The sequence below is a fragment of the Cydia pomonella genome, chromosome 8 (assembly GCF_033807575.1).
Source record: "Cydia pomonella isolate Wapato2018A chromosome 8, ilCydPomo1, whole genome shotgun sequence".
NCBI classification, from domain to species: Eukaryota; Metazoa; Arthropoda; class Insecta; order Lepidoptera; family Tortricidae; genus Cydia; species Cydia pomonella.
The window spans coordinates 9,322,859-9,341,895 of NC_084710.1; the positions used below are offsets into that span (position 1 = coordinate 9,322,859).

At 37.7% G+C, this 19,037-nt stretch overlaps 2 protein-coding genes across 5 annotated transcripts; one reads left to right on the forward strand and one right to left on the reverse strand.

Annotated features, from left to right (window-relative positions):
• Positions 1-2,492: 2,492 nt before the first annotated feature.
• LOC133520503 (bolA-like protein DDB_G0274169) lies at positions 2,493-3,302 on the forward strand. Of its 3 annotated transcripts, none has more exons than XM_061854953.1 (3): positions 2,493-2,560; positions 2,743-2,933; positions 3,075-3,302. In XM_061854953.1, exons 1-3 carry the CDS (start codon positions 2,545-2,547, stop codon positions 3,204-3,206), a joined length of 339 nt encoding a protein of 112 aa, XP_061710937.1. In that variant the 5' UTR covers positions 2,493-2,544; the 3' UTR covers positions 3,207-3,302. The 3 variants fall into 3 exon arrangements, with proteins under 3 accessions (XP_061710937.1, XP_061710935.1, XP_061710936.1); XM_061854951.1 differs by having other exon boundaries at positions 2,516-2,658; XM_061854952.1 differs by having other exon boundaries at positions 2,516-2,658; positions 2,743-2,921.
• Positions 3,303-3,493: 191 nt separating this feature from the next.
• On the reverse strand, positions 3,494-18,884 carry LOC133520501 (set1/Ash2 histone methyltransferase complex subunit ASH2). Of its 2 annotated transcripts, XM_061854947.1 has the most exons (10): positions 18,576-18,884; positions 18,279-18,457; positions 18,057-18,204; positions 17,573-17,769; positions 8,061-8,278; positions 7,791-7,968; positions 6,501-6,657; positions 5,895-6,018; positions 5,188-5,442; positions 3,494-4,738 (listed from the first exon to the last, which is right to left on the reverse strand). In XM_061854947.1, exons 1-10 carry the CDS (start codon positions 18,722-18,724, stop codon positions 4,634-4,636), a joined length of 1,710 nt encoding a protein of 569 aa, XP_061710931.1. In that variant the 5' UTR covers positions 18,725-18,884; the 3' UTR covers positions 3,494-4,633. The 2 variants fall into 2 exon arrangements, with proteins under 2 accessions (XP_061710931.1, XP_061710932.1); XM_061854948.1 differs by lacking the exons at positions 17,573-17,769; positions 18,057-18,204; positions 18,279-18,457; positions 18,576-18,884 and adding an exon at positions 14,113-14,275.
• Positions 18,885-19,037: the final 153 nt, after the last annotated feature.

The following is a 19,037-nucleotide window of genomic DNA, read 5'->3' on the forward strand; positions in this document are numbered from 1 at the left end:
GTCTTGTGTTTCCTTGTGTTGGCGGCAAAGCCGTGGAAAAGTGGTTAAAATGTAAGTACTGTGTTGGAAAGTGAAGTTTAAATTTATCGCTTAACATGTGCACCTTCAAAAAAGGTATTATAACAATCGTTATTATTTTAAGTCGGTTATAAAGGTAATATCTTAATGATGTCTTGTCAACAACTAATTCCATACCTACTAATATACCGACAAGTTATCGATACAGTCATTTTGTCAAGCCCTAGCGTAAAGTAACAGTTTAGGTTTTTAGACAAAATTATTGACTAATATGATGAAATATTAACACACAATTGAAGAAAAACTTATAATTAACTGTATAAATTGGTTTTTTACACTTTTTATGCTGTTAATTTGATTGATCGCTATGATGCGATTTGATTTGAAATATCGTTACGAAAATTTCGCTAGGAATATCATAATAGGGTTGTTTCCAATTTTTGAAAAACGCTTGTATTGCGTTCTATAGTAACTAAAAGTTGCCCTAAAATTCAACTTTTATACTAAAAACGGCTTTAAATATGTTAAATTAACAAAATATATTTTGACAGACGCTTTTGCGCGCAAAACGCTCTTTGAAAATTGGTGTGACGTCACAGTTTATGGTTTGACACATGATTACATAAACACGTAGAAGATACGAACTGTCAACTGACATTTGTCATTTGTTGTTTATCGCCTAACTGTCAACAGTGTCAATCCGAGAATTGTGATGTCATCAGAATCTTCAAAGGCGTTTCGAGTTTGGTCACGTGACGTGTGCCAAAAGATATTTTAAATTCAATATTTACAAAAATATGGTCATTACAGGTCCCCTAAAAGTAAATGAATTTATTGGGATACAATTCTGCCCTAAGATTTGTAGATGGAAACAACCCTATTACCTGTGAAATGACTAATGAGTATTTTCCTGGGTTTTTTGGCCCTGAAACACTACAACCCGGCACACAATATGACACCATCTTCACTAAATTACTTAATATATATTTTTCTTTTTGATTCTCTTATATTTTTCACGTCAAAAAATACGGCAATATGATCTTGGCCCTCTCAGCCGACTTCGAACTCTTCTTCTTCTTTTAAAATATGGCTTCCATCAAATCTATGATGATTTTGCCAATGTCAAGTTGTTGTAAGTTTTATGTGTGCTCGTAGAGCATGGCGTTGTTCGGTAGTAGTCAAAAAATGGTTACGTTTTCTCATATGTAGTCTGCCTCTTTCGCACTCATGGCTTGTTCATATACGTGATGGCTTCTCTTTCGCACACTTTATCTGTCTGTCAAGCAAAGCGTTTGACATGTCAATGGTTTGCCGTACGTCCAATAAGGATGCAGCACATGGATAGTAGCGTCGTACCGTACAGCTGCGTACGTCGTACGTGCCAAGATCGGTATGTACATAAGCAGCTGTATGGTGTAACGAGATGGCAATATCGCTTGCCCATAACTGGCCATGTTTAACCGTATGTAGTAGGCCAATGGGGCTTTGTTATACCACAAAGTAAATAGCGGCGGCGCACGCCAGGGGGCCTACCGCGAAAACCGAAATTCGCAAATTGCGGGGATCTTTTTCTTTTACTCTCACTAACACGTAATTAGAGAAAAATGCCCGCAATTAACGCATTTCGATTTTCGCGGTTATAGCCCAGAGCAGAGATAATAGTTCGCTCAGTACAAAGTGCCATTTTCGCCGCACACACACAGACGTGACATTTACGCACCCAAACGTTACATTTACAGGCGCTCTCGGGCACTCTCGGGCAGAGCAGAGCTTAATCGGGCTGTGCGCGCGTTGCTCACTTGACGTCCCCGCTGCTACGTAGGTACCTACTATTATGTACGTAAAATGCAGTCTCTAAGAAATGTAAACATGACAATATGTTTGTATAAACGAATCGATGTATGTATGTCTGTAAACTTGTGTTACCTACTCCTTTTTAAAATTCGATATTAATCAAATATTAATACAGAAGCAACCCTAGTGAGTCGGGCAAGTTTAGGTATGTATTTTCAAGAACGGCGAGAACGGACCTTCTGTTTTTTTTTTTGTGGTTATATAGAAAACGATCAACTCAATCTCTTTATCAATGCGAAAAGCGTCCAAATCCCCGGAGTTATTATGTAACTCCCTTTGACAAAAATGAAAAGTTGATCGCTTTCTAATTAGAGTGACAGAGTAAAATTACGATTTTCGCGTTTGGGGCCTACCGCGAAAACAGAAATTCACAAATTGCGGGAATCTTTCTCTTTTACTCTACTAAGACGTAATTAGAGTCACAGAGAAAAAGCCCGCAATTGACGAACTTCGATTTTCGCGGTTATAGCCAGCTTACACACTATCGATACGTGCGCCGCACCGCACCATGGTCGCACGCAGTGCGGTAGTCTGTTTGTGCTTTTATAATTGAACTGGCGTGCATATAAACCATATATAAACGGTCCTTTACCATCAATGTCAAAAAGTCAAAACTGATTAACTGACAAATGTCAATGTATCAGTAATGACTAACGAGTAAAAGGGAAGGTTATGTGTACGTCTGCATGTAAGATATCTGAGCATTTCTAAAATATTTATTTGAGATTTAGACCTGTAGTATGTTTCTTAATAACTCAAAGTCATTGTATAATGCATTCCATACAGGTATGGAGGAACATTATGTAGTAAATTGAGGAACACTATGTACTGTAAAACAGTTCAGACTTCTTGTATTTTCACTATTTACAGGTATTTCTTATACTACAAGACACAAGTCCGGGGTATTAGAGAGCACGATTAAGAAGAAATTACAGGCTGCTTTGCAAACGACTCACCTAGACGTCATAAATGATCTAGACCAAGCAGAAAAGCCTCTATTCAGATTAGTGGTGGTTACGGACAAGTTCCATGGATTACCTATGTACAAAGTATATAATTATGTAATTACGATAAACTCCATTTTATACTTACTTTTCTTTTTTCTATGAATTCACTATGTGTATTCATTTTGTATTGGAAATGGGGCACTTGGCTATGTAAATGTTGTAAAAACTAATAATTCTATATCACTAACTTTTCAGAGATACAATTTGGTTAATGACATCCTGAAAGAGGAGCTACAAGCTGGGACCCACATTTCTTCAATAGTAGCCAAAACCCCCATCCAATGGCACAGAAGTCTGGCAGCTAAGGAACATAGCCCTGACAGTTGAGGGTTTATAATTATGAGTTATAGAAAATAATGCTGTAATTAATTGTTGTTATTATAAGAAAAAAATGAGTAAAAGAAATTCATGGTACATTGTTTATTGTAGTGTTTTAAAATTAATCCTTTGAATTCCAAGAACCCTTTTAATTATTTACTAAAGCGGACATAATCACATGACTTGAAAATGAGATACATACACCCCCACAGCCCACTATTGCCTACATGTTTCCAGTCCATCATACCTGTGAGGTATCAGATTCATCTCAGTCATCCTATTACAAATGAAACAAATTTTTGGGTATAAAATATTTATCAACATGTACACTTTGCTTACACAACACAACATTCAACTTGTACAACTTGAGATACCTATTGATGTAACCTTGATATGTATACTTTGCTATGATTCTATTGTAATCCATTTAGGAGTTATAGGAATATAATACTCATCATTTCACTCAATATACATATGATTTCGAGATATTAAACATTTCTAAGGGTAATCAACCCTTCGCTTTCATTTTTCAAATTTCCTGCTTTTTTACTGGTGATAGACGTGCTCCTGACTACACAGGAGTACATGAATATTTTGGCCGGACAAAGCATTCTATTCTAATTTTAATAAATGATTCATTTTTGTAAGGCCAACATTCTGACAGAATAGAAATAGAAATTCTAATTTTAATACACGATTCATTTTTGAAAGGCCAATATTCTGACAAGTATTTAGTCGATTTAATGGTAACTATATAATCTTATATGTGACTACTTACTAGAATAGTTACCAATGCAATGAAGATTATGAATCATCATAATAATAGAATTCATATATGATACGTAAAAGGTATATTCCATTTGTATTCAATATTTGAGTACATATTGTTATAAGAGTTACAATGATTTAATTTAATACTTATCATTAATATTTATTCATATGACCAATACAGATTTCAATTATTTACAGTCATGTTCGCCATTAAGGGAGCCCTAGCCAAGTGACAATTGTTTATAGAAAATACCAACAGATATTTAAATAATGTATGGAAATGATCACTTTTCGTTCGCATGTAACAGTCCAATGAATTACTCTTCCGTATTTATAGATAAATGATTGTTATCTTGGTTACGGCCCCAATTAACGAAAATTAGTAATACTGCAACTTCATACCTTTGCCAATTTTTGTCATATTGTTCAGTTCAAGTTCAGACAACTTCCAAAATGTTAGACCATAAAAGATCATCCAAGGAGGTTTGCATTCACGATCTGGTTTTGAATTAAGGTTAAGTCAGTTAAAAGCGACCATGCTACATAAGTCGAGAAGGGTACTTTAATAAATATATTACATATACACATTCATATGATATATAGTTCACTGTTGTGTCGTATCTCACACTCAGTCCATGCACACCGAATTAACGGTGCTACGTATATCAGAGATTGAAGTTGTCGAGTCGCAGCTTGCCCTCGTTGTCGGTGAGGTACAGGAGATCGGCCATGGTCTGTTCGCAGATCGCTTCCTCTGCCTTTTCGGACATCTGGATAAGAACAAATTAAACTCTGCATTTTGGGGTTCGTTAAAAATAACTGTACAGGTTTTTAAAGGGTCACCAACGCGCAAGTAAGATCGCTACAGTCGTGGGCATTCATAGGCTACGGTGGCCAATGACCATCAGGCGGGCTGTAAGTTCATTCGCCACCACATAGTATTAAAAGAAAAAAAAGAAATATTTCCCTGTATGTTATTATTATATTCCTGTCCAGGTAAGATTTAGGCTGTTGAGAAATTAGAAGGCAGAAGAAATGACTTCTTAGTAGCTATATTCACTCCTCTGAAGTTAGGCCCAAAGTTGACACTAACAGTGGCACTCTTATGTAGGCTGGCTAGCGGGTAATAACAACCCTGCTAAACATCCTGGAAGGCAGCTGTTTGGCCCTGGGCATTCATGAAGTAGGCTTTAAAATTAGGAGGAAGGAAGACTCTTACCGGTCTGTAGCTATATTCACTCCCCGGAGGATGCTTGAAGTTGGGACCAAAGTTGACGCTAACCGTGGCACTCTTATGTAAACTGACTGAAGGATAATAGCAGCCCTGATACACGTCCAAAAAGGCTGCCCCTTGGCACTGGCCGTTCTTGAAGAAGTATATCTTGGAGCCAGTTAGCGGCTTCAGATTGTTGAGAGATTCTTGAATGTTGTCTTTGTCTTCATAGTAGAGGTGGCTTTTGAATTTTACTAGTGGCTGGAAAAGAAATTTCGATATTAAAGTAATAAATAGCAATATGAGAGTACCAAAAGAGGATATATTCTTTATTCTATGATAATATGATATTTATGGTCTGCACCCTGAAATCTATTTATATGATGACCTCTGAAGAAGAATCGCTACACATTCGCTGCAAAATTGGCTACATAGATTAATGCTAATGCCTGGATGAATTTTTTTAGAGATAGGAAATATGAAAGTGTGACCGCTTATTCCAGTTGCGTCCACATTTACGAATTGTACTTATATATACAAAAAAAATAGTTTCAGGGATGATAATGGTCTATTATAAAATAATGTAAGATGCAACTCAGTGGTACTATTCGCTGCGCCGGCATAGCGTTTTACAAGTAAGATTGACTTCGCGCTCTTCGTAAACACGTTACGCGGTGTCTGTGTACTGTGCAAATAAATGAGTATAAACTTACCCGATCCTTGTAGGTGTTGGGCGTGTACTTAGTATTGTGGTTGTTAGGCAACACAATAAGGAAGCCCAGCGTGTCACCCTCGCCGTAACCGTTGCTGTAATGTTTGCCGCGCGACTCGTGGAATCTGTACAGGGATGGGGCTAACTTAAATATTGAACATAAGTACAGTCGAGTTCTCAATCATCTTTCCAAAAATATATTCACACGCCTCTAAGTACACTAACAATAAGGTCGTTTAAATACATTATTGGAATGTTGGTTTATAAAGATGTTTGTGAGCTCGACTCGACGGTACAAGATCAATAAATAGCGTATGACCTGTAAATACTTCCTTTAGGACTGCTATCGGTGTGATTATGGACCGAGCGAAGTTAGTTTTTGGGTCAAGGTGTGCAAAGTTTGATTATATTTAATCAATTTTATAAAATTCGGTATAAACATAGATAAGATGTAATAGTGAATCGCTCATCATGTTAAGTAAGTACCTATGTACAGCCCAGTAGCAGAGAGAGGTGACCCCCCTGCATACAATCAGTATATGCAGGGGGGAGGGGGTTACCTCTGCAGCTGACATATGGATGGTGAGTATATAGTATACCAGTTCACCTGGTGCCCTTGCGGCTGCGCCACGAGTAGCCGAACTTGTCGTAGCCGAGCGGCGCCTGCAGGTTCGCGTAGCGCCGGCCCCAGCCCAGGCGGGACGCTGCGCCTTCCGGCATCTCTTCCACGGTGGCTTCCCAGTACCATGCGCCTCGTGATACGCCTGCAAACAACAATTCATATTTTAGAAAATATTCAAAACAAAATATTCAAATTTTAGAAAAAAATCAAAATATGCTATAAAGGTAATATAAGAGCGCCAATAGACATATTCACGCGAAGCCTTACTATGAAGAATGTTATTCTATATGTATAGAGGACTGCAAAGGGCTTTTTAGATTATCTAGAGCGCAAATAAATTTATATGTAGTAAGCCCTAAGAGATTCAGAGTTCAAACTGAAGGTTTGCCAACGCGCTGTGGAACGTAGCATTCTAGGTGTTAAACTAACTGAGCCCCTAATGTAAATTTATTCGATAGCGAAACGTGACGTACGCGATTGCGTTAAGTGTCATTTTGTACGGGATTTTGAGTTTCCAAAACGTCCCGCTTTGCGCGCTGTTTCTAAATCCCATACAAAATGAGACTTGACTCAAACGCGCACGTCACGTTTCCCTATCAAATAAATTTACACTAGGGGTACCGATCGCATAAGAAATACCACGCTGCGCTCTAAAACCCGCATTGCTGACGTAGGCGAGAAAACCGCTAGGCTAAAATGGGACTGGGCCGGTCACGTCTACCGCATGCATCCAGAGAGGTGGGCTAGCTTGGCAACTCGTGGATGCCGGTAGAGGGACGTGGACGGGGTAGGCCCAAACGGAGATGGCGGGATGACCTAGACAGCTTTCTGAAGAGCTGGCCGCAGGAAACACCAAATCGGGAGTCGTGGAAATCAGGAGGAGAGGCCTTTGCCCAGCAGTGGGACACTCAAACAGGCTAGGAAAAAAAAAGCCTTCAGAACTCACCATGAGTCTCAGGGCTCCTCTACACGATGGCCCATCGTACGCCAGTCTAAGGGACGTAGCTATGCAGTGGAATGAGATAGCAATATCACTTGCTCCCTCTAACGCATAAATGCGCCCCTTGGACTGGCCTACGCTGGGCCATCGTGTAGAGGAGCCATCACACACCATGCAGCTCTCAGTGGCGGGCATTAAATATATCCCCCGGGAAGCCGATGAAAATGGTCAACGTACGCTTCGCCACTGACTGATGGCCATTCTCGCTAGTAGGGTAACCTGATCCCGGGACAAAGCCAGACAACCAGCCCGGAATATAGCTGTCCCTGTCTCACCGTGGGTGGCGCGCACCATGCAGTAGCCCTTCTCGCCGGTCACCGCGAGCCGGTCCTCGGATATCTTCAGCTGCGGCGCGCGGTCGTGTAGAGCGAGCAGCACGATGCCGGGACAGAGCGAGCGGTACAACCAGCCTGGGATGGGCTTGCCGCTCCATTCATTGCTCTCGTCAAATTCCTGGAAAATGCAAATTTATATATATATATATATTATAAATATATACGAATATTGTATTTTAAATCTGATTAGTTCATTGGTTTTCTACTGACCTGTCTGAATGGTGCGTGAGGATCAGGCTCAGCCAGTATATACCGGTAGCCATCCTTATTGAATGGATGCTCCGTTGGATACCCATGAGATGGTAACTTGAGACTGGCGGGGTCGGCGGCGCGACCCTTCTTGCCGGCCGGGGCGCCCGCCTCGGCCGCGCCGCCGACGGCCGGACGGCGCTTGCCTTGACGTCCCTTTACGTTGCCTGCCAGGGGTACTGAAAAATAATCCGAAATATGTATAAGTGATCTCGCAGGAAAATGCTGGTAGTCTAATTCAGCATTTACATAAAATATATTGGTGGTAAACGCGTCCAGGCTGCACAATTCTTGCACAGTTTCATTATATTGGCAATTGAATTGTGTGTTGTAGATGGAAAACGAAATTCAAGGACATTAGTTGGCCAATTTTCAAAGTAATTTAGAGGCAACATACCTAATTGTTTCTGATCAAGTTGATTCAAAAAATGGTGACGTGAGCGTAAAATTCAATTGCAACCAAAGGTAATTAGGTAACTGATCAGATTGGCAATTAAATTGCTCATATGGACAGGGTTTAATAAGAACGTTTGCAAATCGCCATACCGCTCGTGCCGCATTTAAAGAGACCTTAAGATATCGATTACACCATCTAACCAAAAATAATAACTTCGTGTTAGTATTTTTGGTTGGTGGTTGGTATATTTTATTTATGCTAAATTGGTATTAAGCCTTGACTGTATAGTACATACATATAAATATTTATCAAAGATTTCCACGTGTAAGTATAAGCAATGCACATTAAATCCGAGCCAATCCGAGGTTAGCGGATATCCCACACTTTGTCACTTCTCTTCGATAGTGTACGTAACGATCCAATAATAAATCCATCGGTGCATATTAACCGACCAATTTCAATACACCTCCTACTGGGACGGAAATCTAGATATTAAGGTGTCAGTATAAAATAGTTACTTTATAGTTTGCATATGAAGTGTGGCTTATCACAAGTGTACTTTACCAACTTGGTTGCTATTTGGAAATTAACTTTGTTTATGAGACAATAAGGTGGAATGTAATACGATTAAGAGAACAAATAAGACATTTTGAAAATATGAGATTCGTATGTGCTACGTGATGGGTTGCGCTATGGAATTTCTTCGCAATGGTGATTGTAAAGACTGACAAGATTATAGAGAAAATAAATGCAAATTGTAAATTACGATACAATATTCCAGTCAGGAAATGATTTGTGCGATTCCATGCTGATAATAGAGCTGAACCGAAATAATTTAGAACATGTTTTAGGTGGGTACTGTCTGATAAGATTTACTAACCGATAAAAAAAACAATCAGTGTCGCTTACAAACTTTCTCCGTTGCCCTAAGGTTGACTGGTAGAGAACGCCTCATCCTTATGTTATGAAGACATTGAAGACCGCCTTTTGTACGACAGTTTTATTTTGTGCAATAAATATTAAATAAAATAAGGTAGTATAAAACCAAATAATTTGTTTTTAATACTACACAGATCAACCTAGCCCCAAAGTAAGCAAAGTTTGTTCTATGGGTACTAGGCGTCGATATTACATACCGTAAAACCACCCAACTATAGTCCAAAGCTCCCAACTATGGTCCACAAATAAACTCATTTTTTCTCGTTTAGGTGTGTATTTTACTATATTTTTGTAGTTCTAAGGCAAAGTATGTTTATAAATGGAAGGTAAAACTAGGAGTAAACCACAAGGAACATTGGTATAGATACTTAATTTCCTTTTGAACTTGTGGACCATAATTGCAGTATTGGACTATAGTTGGGTGGTTTTACGGTAATTAAATAGATAAATAATTAAATACATACTTATATACATAAAAACACCTATGACTCAGGAAAAAATACCCGTGCTCATCACATAAATAAATGCCCTTACCGGGATTCGAACCTGGGACCATCGGCTTCATAGGTAGGGTCACTACCCACTAGGCCTGACAGGTAGTAAACCATGTAAAAGCATGTAAATTAAAAAAAAACTCACATTCCATGTCGAATGCTCCTATATCACCTAAGCCCAATAAATGACAAAATTCTTATTTCGTAAGACGCGCGATAAGATAGCGCTATCAGTGTGAACTGAGTCTAATCGACGTGTATATTTGCTGTGTCATTGCTCAGAGTAGGCGAGCCGACCGTCCAATAGCACCAGACCAGTATGACTATAGCTTACAACTTAGGTAAGTTAAACTACCTTTTTTAGGGTTCCGTAGTCAACTAGGAACCCTTATAGTTTCGCCATGTCCGTCCGTCTGTCTGTCTGTCTGTCTGTCTGTCTGTCCGAGGCTTTGCTCCGTGGTCGTTAGTGCTAGAAAGCTGAAATTTGGCATGGATATATAAATCAATAAAGCCGACAAAGTCGTACAATAAAATCTAAAATATTTTTTTTAGGGTACCTCCCCTACACGTAAAGTGGGGGTGAAATTTTTATTTCGCTTCAACCCTAGAGTGTAGGGTATCGTTGGAAAGATCTTTCAAAACTAATAGGGGTTTTCAAGAAACATTTTTCGGAGATAATCGCACCGAAAGAAAATAAAATGTGGCCCCCCCCCCCCCCTCTAACTTTTGAACCATAAGTCCAAAAAATCGATGAAATAAAGCTTAAGAAAGACATTAAATGAAAACTATAGCGGACATGATCAGTTTAGCTGTTTTTGAGTTATCGCAAAAAGTTTTCCCTTCATAGTAAAAAGACTTACTTTAATTAGGTACTGATGAATTGATGATGCAAATTTGCCTATTTGTTTAACTCGGGTGAAAGGTACCGTTTCATCCCTTGGTTAACAATTTACTATACTTTAAGCTCCAGTTTAGCTTATTGTGACGGAAGAGTAACTACGGAACCCTACACTGAGCGTGGCCCGACATGCTCTTGGCCGGTTTTTATTATTATGATAGATTTAGCCAGACCTGCCAGACTATATTCACCAAAGTCAGAATCTGTTTTTCGATATCGATTGGGAGTGTAAAGCATGTAAAGTTTTTTACGCTGTTTTTTATTTATTATTTGATTAGGTGGCGAATAAGAAGTCTCGCTATTTCTGGTGAGAATTTATGCTATTTGTATAGGTGGCGGAAAGACCCAAAAAGTTTAACCCCGTCACAAACGGCGCCATAACATATTAGGTACCTAAAGATATCTTAAACGAGTAGTAAGGCATCTTACGATATATTTTACTTACCATTTGACAGAGTTCACACACAAAGCTATAATATGATTAATGTTAATGTTTATCTATGTTTAGCAGCAACCACCTACAAAGGTGTGGATCATTTTAGGTATCTTGGTTGCACAGTAACTGATACCAACCGAAGGGAGGAACAGATAGATCTACGAATCCAAAACGCTTTAAGATGCTCGGCAGCGCTCCATCGAGTTTTAGTGTCAAAGCTGATCAGTAGACCAACCAAGATTCGTGTCTACAAGACTGTAATTAGGCCAATTTTGATGTATGGGTGTGAAGCTTGGACTCTGACTCAGAAAGAAGAGAGCAAGCTCTTAGTGGCGGAGAGGAAAATCTGGCGGAAGATTCTGGGACCTATCAGAGATGAAGATGGAACTTGGAGGCGTAGAAAGAATAAGGAGCTAGAGGAGCTGGTTGCGATGCCCAATATAATTGGCGAAATCAAGGCCACACGACTCCGCTGGCTCGGTCACCTAGAGAGGATGGGAGAGGATCGTGCCGTGAGAAGAGCGTATGTGGGGCACCCGGGTGGAAAACGTCCGTCTGGGCGTCCCAGATACCGCTGGAGCGACGAAGTCCTAAAAGACCTGTTCGCCCTCGGAATACCCAACTGGCGTGAAGTGGCACAGGATAGGGCAGAGTGGCGCTCTCTTGTGTCAGAGGCCAAGATCCTGTTTGGGTCACTGAGCCAGTGAAGAAGAAGAAGAAGAAGAAGTTAATGTTTATCTAGTCCGCCTATCTAAAGCTATTACAATTGTCTGTAAGAAATCGCACTCGCACTATAAATATAGCTATAAAAGTAAGCAATAACTTAACAATGTTGGAGGGTAGAATAAGTTTTCTGCCAACAAACTGCTATGCAGTTTGGCAGATAAGTGATCATAGCCGACGTAACTTCTCTTTTACAAATAAAAAAAAAATATATATATATATATATATATTTTGGTATCTTACGATATCTTATAGCAGGGCATCTTAAGATACCTTGCGATATGTAGCTCGATCTATATTACGATATTATTTTGGTATATTTCATCTCTCTCACAATATGAGTGCTTGACAGACAGCGATATATGTTTTGGTATCGTTGGCGTGTGTGGTACTTAGCTATACTGTAAGATATCTGTCGTTATCTTACGGTATATATGTAATAAATAACATTGGAGGATGAAAGTGTGTCTTGAAGTTCAAATTTTATAGTAAGTTAGGAACTTGAAACTTCGTAAAAAGGTATTACAATAAAAGGGGAAAAAACTTATTTCAGCTTTTTTTAATTCATCTCCTAAAAGGTTTAAAATGGGGTTGAAAGTTTCTATTCGGTTCAAATTTTATTTTAAGCTAGGAACTTGAAACTTCGTAATAAGGTAAGATTTTATTAAAAGAGAATAAAACTAATTCCAGCCTTTTTGAAAATTCATCTCTCGAGGTGGCGAAACAGGGGTTGAAAGTTTGTATGGAGATCAAAATGTTTTTCGAGTACGGAACTCGAAACTTTGTATATTTGCATATTATTAAAATACAAGAAAACTGATTTCAACGTTTTTAAAAGTTCATCCCCTAAGATGGTGTAAAAGGGGTTGAAAGTTTGTATGGAGATGAAAATGTTTTTCGAGTGCGGAACTTGAAACTTTGTATAATTGCATATTGTTAGAATACAAAAAAAGTAATTTTAGCGTTTTTAAAAATTCATCTCCTAACTGGGTTAAAAAGGGGTCGAAAGTTTGAATCCATTACAAATGCTTTGAAACTTCTAAGATAGTCATTATACCTTAAATGTTAAAGATACGATTCCACGCGGACGAAATCGAGGGCAATTTAAACATGATTCAGTTATTAGTAGGTATGTAAGTAGGTGTGTATTTTTATGTACATATATCGATTTAAACTTACACGACCTTCACTAATTATTTAAAGAACGTTATCGCGTACTCTTATTTTTATTGTTTATCATGACATTTGATCGTGATAGGTTGCAACTTGCAGGCAGACTCAAGTAAGTATACAATTTAGTTATGGCTCAAACTCAAAACGATGTGCCTATTAACCTACCTACTGCTTTATAGCCTTGTTAAGTATCAGTACTACATTTTACGAAGACATACATACCTGTCTTTATAACGGAGGTATATAAGCGTAATATATCTGGGGGCACGGAAATGCCCCCGCCAAGACGAGAAAAGCGGAGGGCATGGGCACTACCTAACTTTTCTCAAAGCGCTTCGTTGTTTTGAACCCTCATAACTTGGTTCAACAATTCTCGTTTCGTTTCGTTATTACAAGAAGTATTGTATAATAAAAAATAATGAATTATCAATAAATTTTTCATCTTACGCCCATGTGACGGTAGCGAAATGGCCAAGCCATATATATTGACTAAGGTGTAAAGTTTGTGAAGTTACGGACTTGTATAAGTACATGAAAATGTTTTTGATGGGATTTATATTATACCCTGGACTGGCGACGGCTCCGTACGGGTGCAATAAATATCAACCTACATACTAATTATTGTCGTATTTCAACCAATGAAATATTAAAGTTTTTATTGAACACTTGCCTAACCAAAATTTTAATAATTCCAAAACAATCTTTAGTATTCAGGATCGGTCAAATTAAACCCTAATCTTTAAACATTATTAAATGTATCTCATTATTATTCGTTATTAATTTTAACATAGGAATTACACGATTGGCCAATCGTTAAAAACATTTTCAAGCAAACGAGATAAACACGTAAAACAATCGGCGTAAAATATACAAATATACCTGTGTATAATGCATAAGCTACAGCGTCAGTGATAACGCGCAAATAAAAAAAAAATATGTACGAAAAAACTTACCAGCCATCAAAGTTCAAGGTGATGAACCATTTAAATCTAAAATCAATAGTCAAGACACAGCACCGACGACACAATGCCTATGTGAGACGAGGAAATACTGATATAACACATACGTAAAGCGTAGTGTGCATGTTTACAAACACTAATGCATACAATAGCGGACAATGTGGTGATGGAATATTGTAGATGTGTCTGGGAGCTGACCGCGTGTGCGCCGAAGGTAGTGCTTGGTTTGACTGACGGAGCGATAACGAATAATGGGTACACAGACATATATCTAAACTACTTCTGCCTGTGGCTCAGCCCGCTTGGGATTCGGTCTGTGTTTTTCCTCCTCGTTTTCCCCATGGAGTAGTATCCCAAAAATAAAGATCTTTAGCAATATCCTCAAGTTTATGAAATATTCATCAAAATTGGTTCAGTAGTTTCGCCTTGAAAAGATAACAAACGGACTGTTACTTTCATATGTATACGACTATAGTATGGATCAAAGAGAATTTGAAATAGAGGTGGATTGTCAAGTTAACTACAAAGTTGCTACAAAGCCATAGTAAATTTACTGTCGTCTTTCGACACATGAACTATTGAATTATACTACTACTTTTAGAACGCCATTTGACTTTGATCCTTATTCTTTGACTAATATATGTTAAATATCAAAAACTGGCGCCATCTACTAGAGCGAAAGGTTACGGCGCCATCGCTCGAAAATATGCCGCCATACCTTTGGCATGGATATAGACGTGACATGTAGAGATATATCTACATTTTACACACATTTTATACATTTTTATGACATTGACTAACTCAAATTGTACGAAAATTAAGCATACTAATTTATTACTTTTCTCAGAAACTGTTTTTCACTGATTACTTTAAACCAATTTCTAAAACCAAACATACCTATTAGGATACCTAAAAACAGTAAAGAATATTGAAGAACATTTATTCAGTGAAGATATCACATATACAAAATAGTATATAGGTACATATTTAATAAGTGCAATTGAACTAAAAATGAAGTTACAAATGTATTTGTTTATCTATATTTACTACGGAAACTCAGGTACCCATATTGAGGGCGAGTGGACTAGTGGAGTTAATTGCCTGGAACGGGCACGTTCGACGAGAAATGTGACTGATTGTTTAAAACTGCATATGTTGTAATGGTTGTAAACAATCAGTGTGGTGTTGGTATATCTATGGCTTGAATGGGAAAATCGTTAGAATATCACATAAGTGAAATCCCAAGAAGAGCCAAGAATAATAAGTTGTTCACCACCCGAGTCGATATCTAGCAAGGTTTTTATTTTTTTGACAGAATAATTTGCCAGTTGTTATAAAATAAGTTTTTGCCTATAATATCGTTTTTTTATACCTACAAGCTTTTATTGCTGTCTGTACTTTTTTACCACAGGCTACTAATTCTCATCGAGACAATTCTAAAAACCCCAAACACAAATAGGTTGCATTGATTCATCACAGAGTTCCTATGGCCACCTCCTGTCTCCATCAACAGATCAGCTCGATGGTACCATAATATTACATTGTCACCAGACTTACATATGTAGGTATGCAAATTTTCAGCTCTAATTGGAAATCGGGAAGCGAGTCAAATTTAGCTTTCAAGATTTTCCCCACTAACAAACTAACCAACATACTAAAAGGGCAAGTTAAGTAAAAGCAAATATTGTAATATAATTGATTTCGGCCAGAATTCTCGACAATTTGGACCGGAAGACGGTAAAAGGTGTGATTTTCAGTGTTTAATCAGTACTAGTATTTTTAAAACTTAGTTACAATCACCTTATGCAAGCACTAAAAAAATTCTCGCCATTTTACATCTAGACGAGACGGGCCCGGATTACAGAATAAGTAATAGTACTATCGTACAGAAAATAAACTTCCTACAAAACCGAAGTTTGGCAGCGATTCAGGAGCGAATCATGCTGTCCCTTTCTAATGTATGGCACTATCCCTATTGGCTATTTAGGGTTGACAAAATTCAAGTAATTATATTATATGTGGTTGTGCACGCAAAGTCATGGCAAATTGTGCCAACCCTAATAAGTGCTCGGAGCAATGCTGAGCCGAACGGAGCCGAGAATGCCCGAATGCTGCAGTTTGCAAATGCACCACTGCGGACGCGCGCCATTAATATTTACACCAAGTTACAATACCTACCTACTTTACGGCCTTTACATAGTGATGGACTGCCTAGTTTTCAGACAAATTGGCTTAAAAAGAGACCTTTCTAACAACTGTCCAAGAACTACCAAGTAGTATGAGATTCTTTGACAGTACAATGGTTCAATATCTTTCGAGATATGGGCCCCGGAGGCTAAAAACATTCCATAATAAAATAGTAATCCAGTTCATACAATAAAACGGCTGTGTCTAGAAATAGACTGCCCAGTCTACACACATACTTGATCTTAGAGTCATTATCCAATAGCACGCCATGACGCGGTAGTCGGTGTTTGCATTGTACTGGGCGCGGATGCGTTTTTCAGACACTGGCTGAATGCCAAATTATATACTTTGTATAACATGCGAATTGCCTTTTAATTAAATTTAAATTTAAGTAAAATTGCGGTTATTTATCAAAGCACAACTGTTCATTGGCCTTGACTTTATGTTGATATGTTTCTACATATTTAGGTAGGTACTAGGTATGGTACAACCAAATTGATTTTCCTCAATTAGTCCATTTTACAGTTTTGGATAATAAATTGGTCTGTAAGATTAATGAAATATATGTTATGTACCTACCTATGATACAGTGTAGGGACTCAAAGTGTAACAATTTCCATAAAATTTACAAATAGGTTGGGGCAATAACTTGATCTTGTTTAGATCAAGATATCCTATTTGGGAAAGTTGAATTTTGAAAAATTTACTTTGGGATTCTAGTTTAAAAGGCTTTTGTCAAATTTAACTGACAAAACTGGTTCTCCACCACAGTGATATGAGAGTGGATTCATAAGTTTTTCGAAATGAAGACAAAAACAAACATATTTGAATCTGATGTAATTTATTTTTCTAGATATGGTCTTTCTAGCTTGACACAACTAAACCGAGGCTTGGTAGTAATCCTATGGCCGAACTTGCAACTTTGGACTGCTTTAGTTCTTAAACAGGCAAGTTAATCAAATAATTGTAATCAATAAAAGATGCTTATTTTAACGTATTATTTACAGTTGTAATAAAAATAGTAGCAAAAATACGGAAAAAATGTTTATAAAAAATTATAGTCCTAAAATCAGGCCCCCTTTCCTATACCCCAACCTCTTTTTTTACTTTTATTGGTAGTTTCTAAGGTGGACACCTCATTTGATCTTAAACTCCGGGATATGTCATTGACGCTTTGTCGTTTCCATATGAAATCATCATTTAAACTACCTAACCTGCTTATAAATCTAATTCTGGTGCTGACAACTTGTAAAATGTTTTGACTTACTTGTAGCAATTCCCATATCAGTGACTTTCAGCTGCCCTTGCTTGATCATAGCTTCATAATTAGGCTTGATTGAGGTAAGCTCCATATTGTAGAGCCCAAACATTGGCCCGTGGGTCGAGTCCTCCTCGTATGTAAAAAGAACCTGAATATCCTTGATTAGCGCTCTTTGCACTGTAGCATACCAAGACTGAGTCACTCTGAAAATAAACTTTTAATTACCACTCCAAGGGATATAGCACTTTTAATTAGGTACAGCACTGAAATTGATATATTGACATTTTTTTTGACATTTAAGAACTGGCCAGTATGTAAATGACATGTTTAAAAATAATAAAACTAAAGAGATCCAATGACATCAAAACAACACTTTTTTTAACTTTAGAATTTTTTAATGGAACCTTTTTTCCGAAAGTTGGGAAAGTCTAGGTCATCAAAACTAATCACAGACCATATACAAATACAAGTCACACTTTAGTCAGTTTACCTTCGAGGCATAGTTGTCATTGCCTCCCAGTATTGATCTATGTATGGAATAATCTCTCTATCCTTGCTAAAAAGAGACTTATTACTGCCATTTTTTGCACTCTCCTGCTTCAAATTTGCAATAGCTGTCAGACACATTTGCGGAAATGCTGCAAAAATAAAAAAATGTATTATCACCGCAAACTAAGATTCAAATATAAAACTTAAAACAAACAATACTCACGAGCTTGATTCTTCTTAAAAGTCTCCAGACCAGTCGGAGAGCAGTTTTTACAAATGAACAAATAATTTGTCATAAAAGGTACCAATTTTCCTAACTGATACCCAATACAAGACTCATGAAACCATCTGTTACATGAAGCGCACAGTAGTTCCACTATGTTAAGATTCCTGTCTTTGCCACTGTGAAAGAGAAATAAGAAACAGAAAAAGGATTTAAAAGAAGTTAAATTTGGAATGAAGGCTGTTACCTGCCAGTGTCTTAGTAGGAAGGAACTTTTTTTTTGTTAGTTGCACTTACCAGTAGCAAGACCCCTGAGAATCACTTCCAGATTTGTTTGTTTTGTTTCTATCGTAATGATCTGCCGGCTTATGAGATTCTGAATGCATGCATTGTGCACTAGTTGATAGATCTGCTTCGGATGATTTTCTTGTGTCTTCAGACGCCATCTCGCGTAATAGGGTCCCCTGGACACAAATAAATCCTTATTGTCTCAAAATTTATATGAGTATCACATGATTTACTAGAAATCTCTTGACTAAAACGCTCTACTATTGGCAAAACGGGATAAACGCTTGACCAAATCACACCAAATTGTCAGTATTTTTTTGTAAAAATTATAATTTGTTTATATTATAATGTCACATTACAAATCTGTCAAGTTTAGTTTGGCGCTAGTATAGCATTATAATACACTAAAGAGTGAAAGAGATAACCTATGAGTTCTGAAGATATCAACTATCCAACATTATTTTGCTTGAT

Excerpts from the sequence above, each read along its gene's own strand:
- LOC133520503 (XM_061854951.1), top strand. The coding sequence starts at position 2,613 with ATGTTTCTTAATAACTCAAAGTCATTGTATAATGCATTCCATACAG. Across the intron at positions 2,659-2,742 it reads GTATAATGCATTCCATACAG|GTATTTCTTATACTACAAGA; the intron begins GTATGGAGGAAC and ends CACTATTTACAG. Across the intron at positions 2,934-3,074 it reads TGTACAAAGTATATAATTAT|AGATACAATTTGGTTAATGA; the intron begins GTAATTACGATA and ends CTAACTTTTCAG.
- LOC133520501 (XM_061854947.1), bottom strand. The coding sequence starts at position 18,724 with ATGGCGTCTGAAGACACAAGAAAATCATCCGAAGCAGATCTATCAACT. Across the intron at positions 6,658-7,790 it reads CATGGTGCGCGCCACCCACG|GCGTATCACGAGGCGCATGG; the intron begins GTGAGACAGGGA and ends TGTTGTTTGCAG. Across the intron at positions 6,019-6,500 it reads CGCAGCCGCAAGGGCACCAG|ATTCCACGAGTCGCGCGGCA; the intron begins GTGAACTGGTAT and ends ATCCCTGTACAG.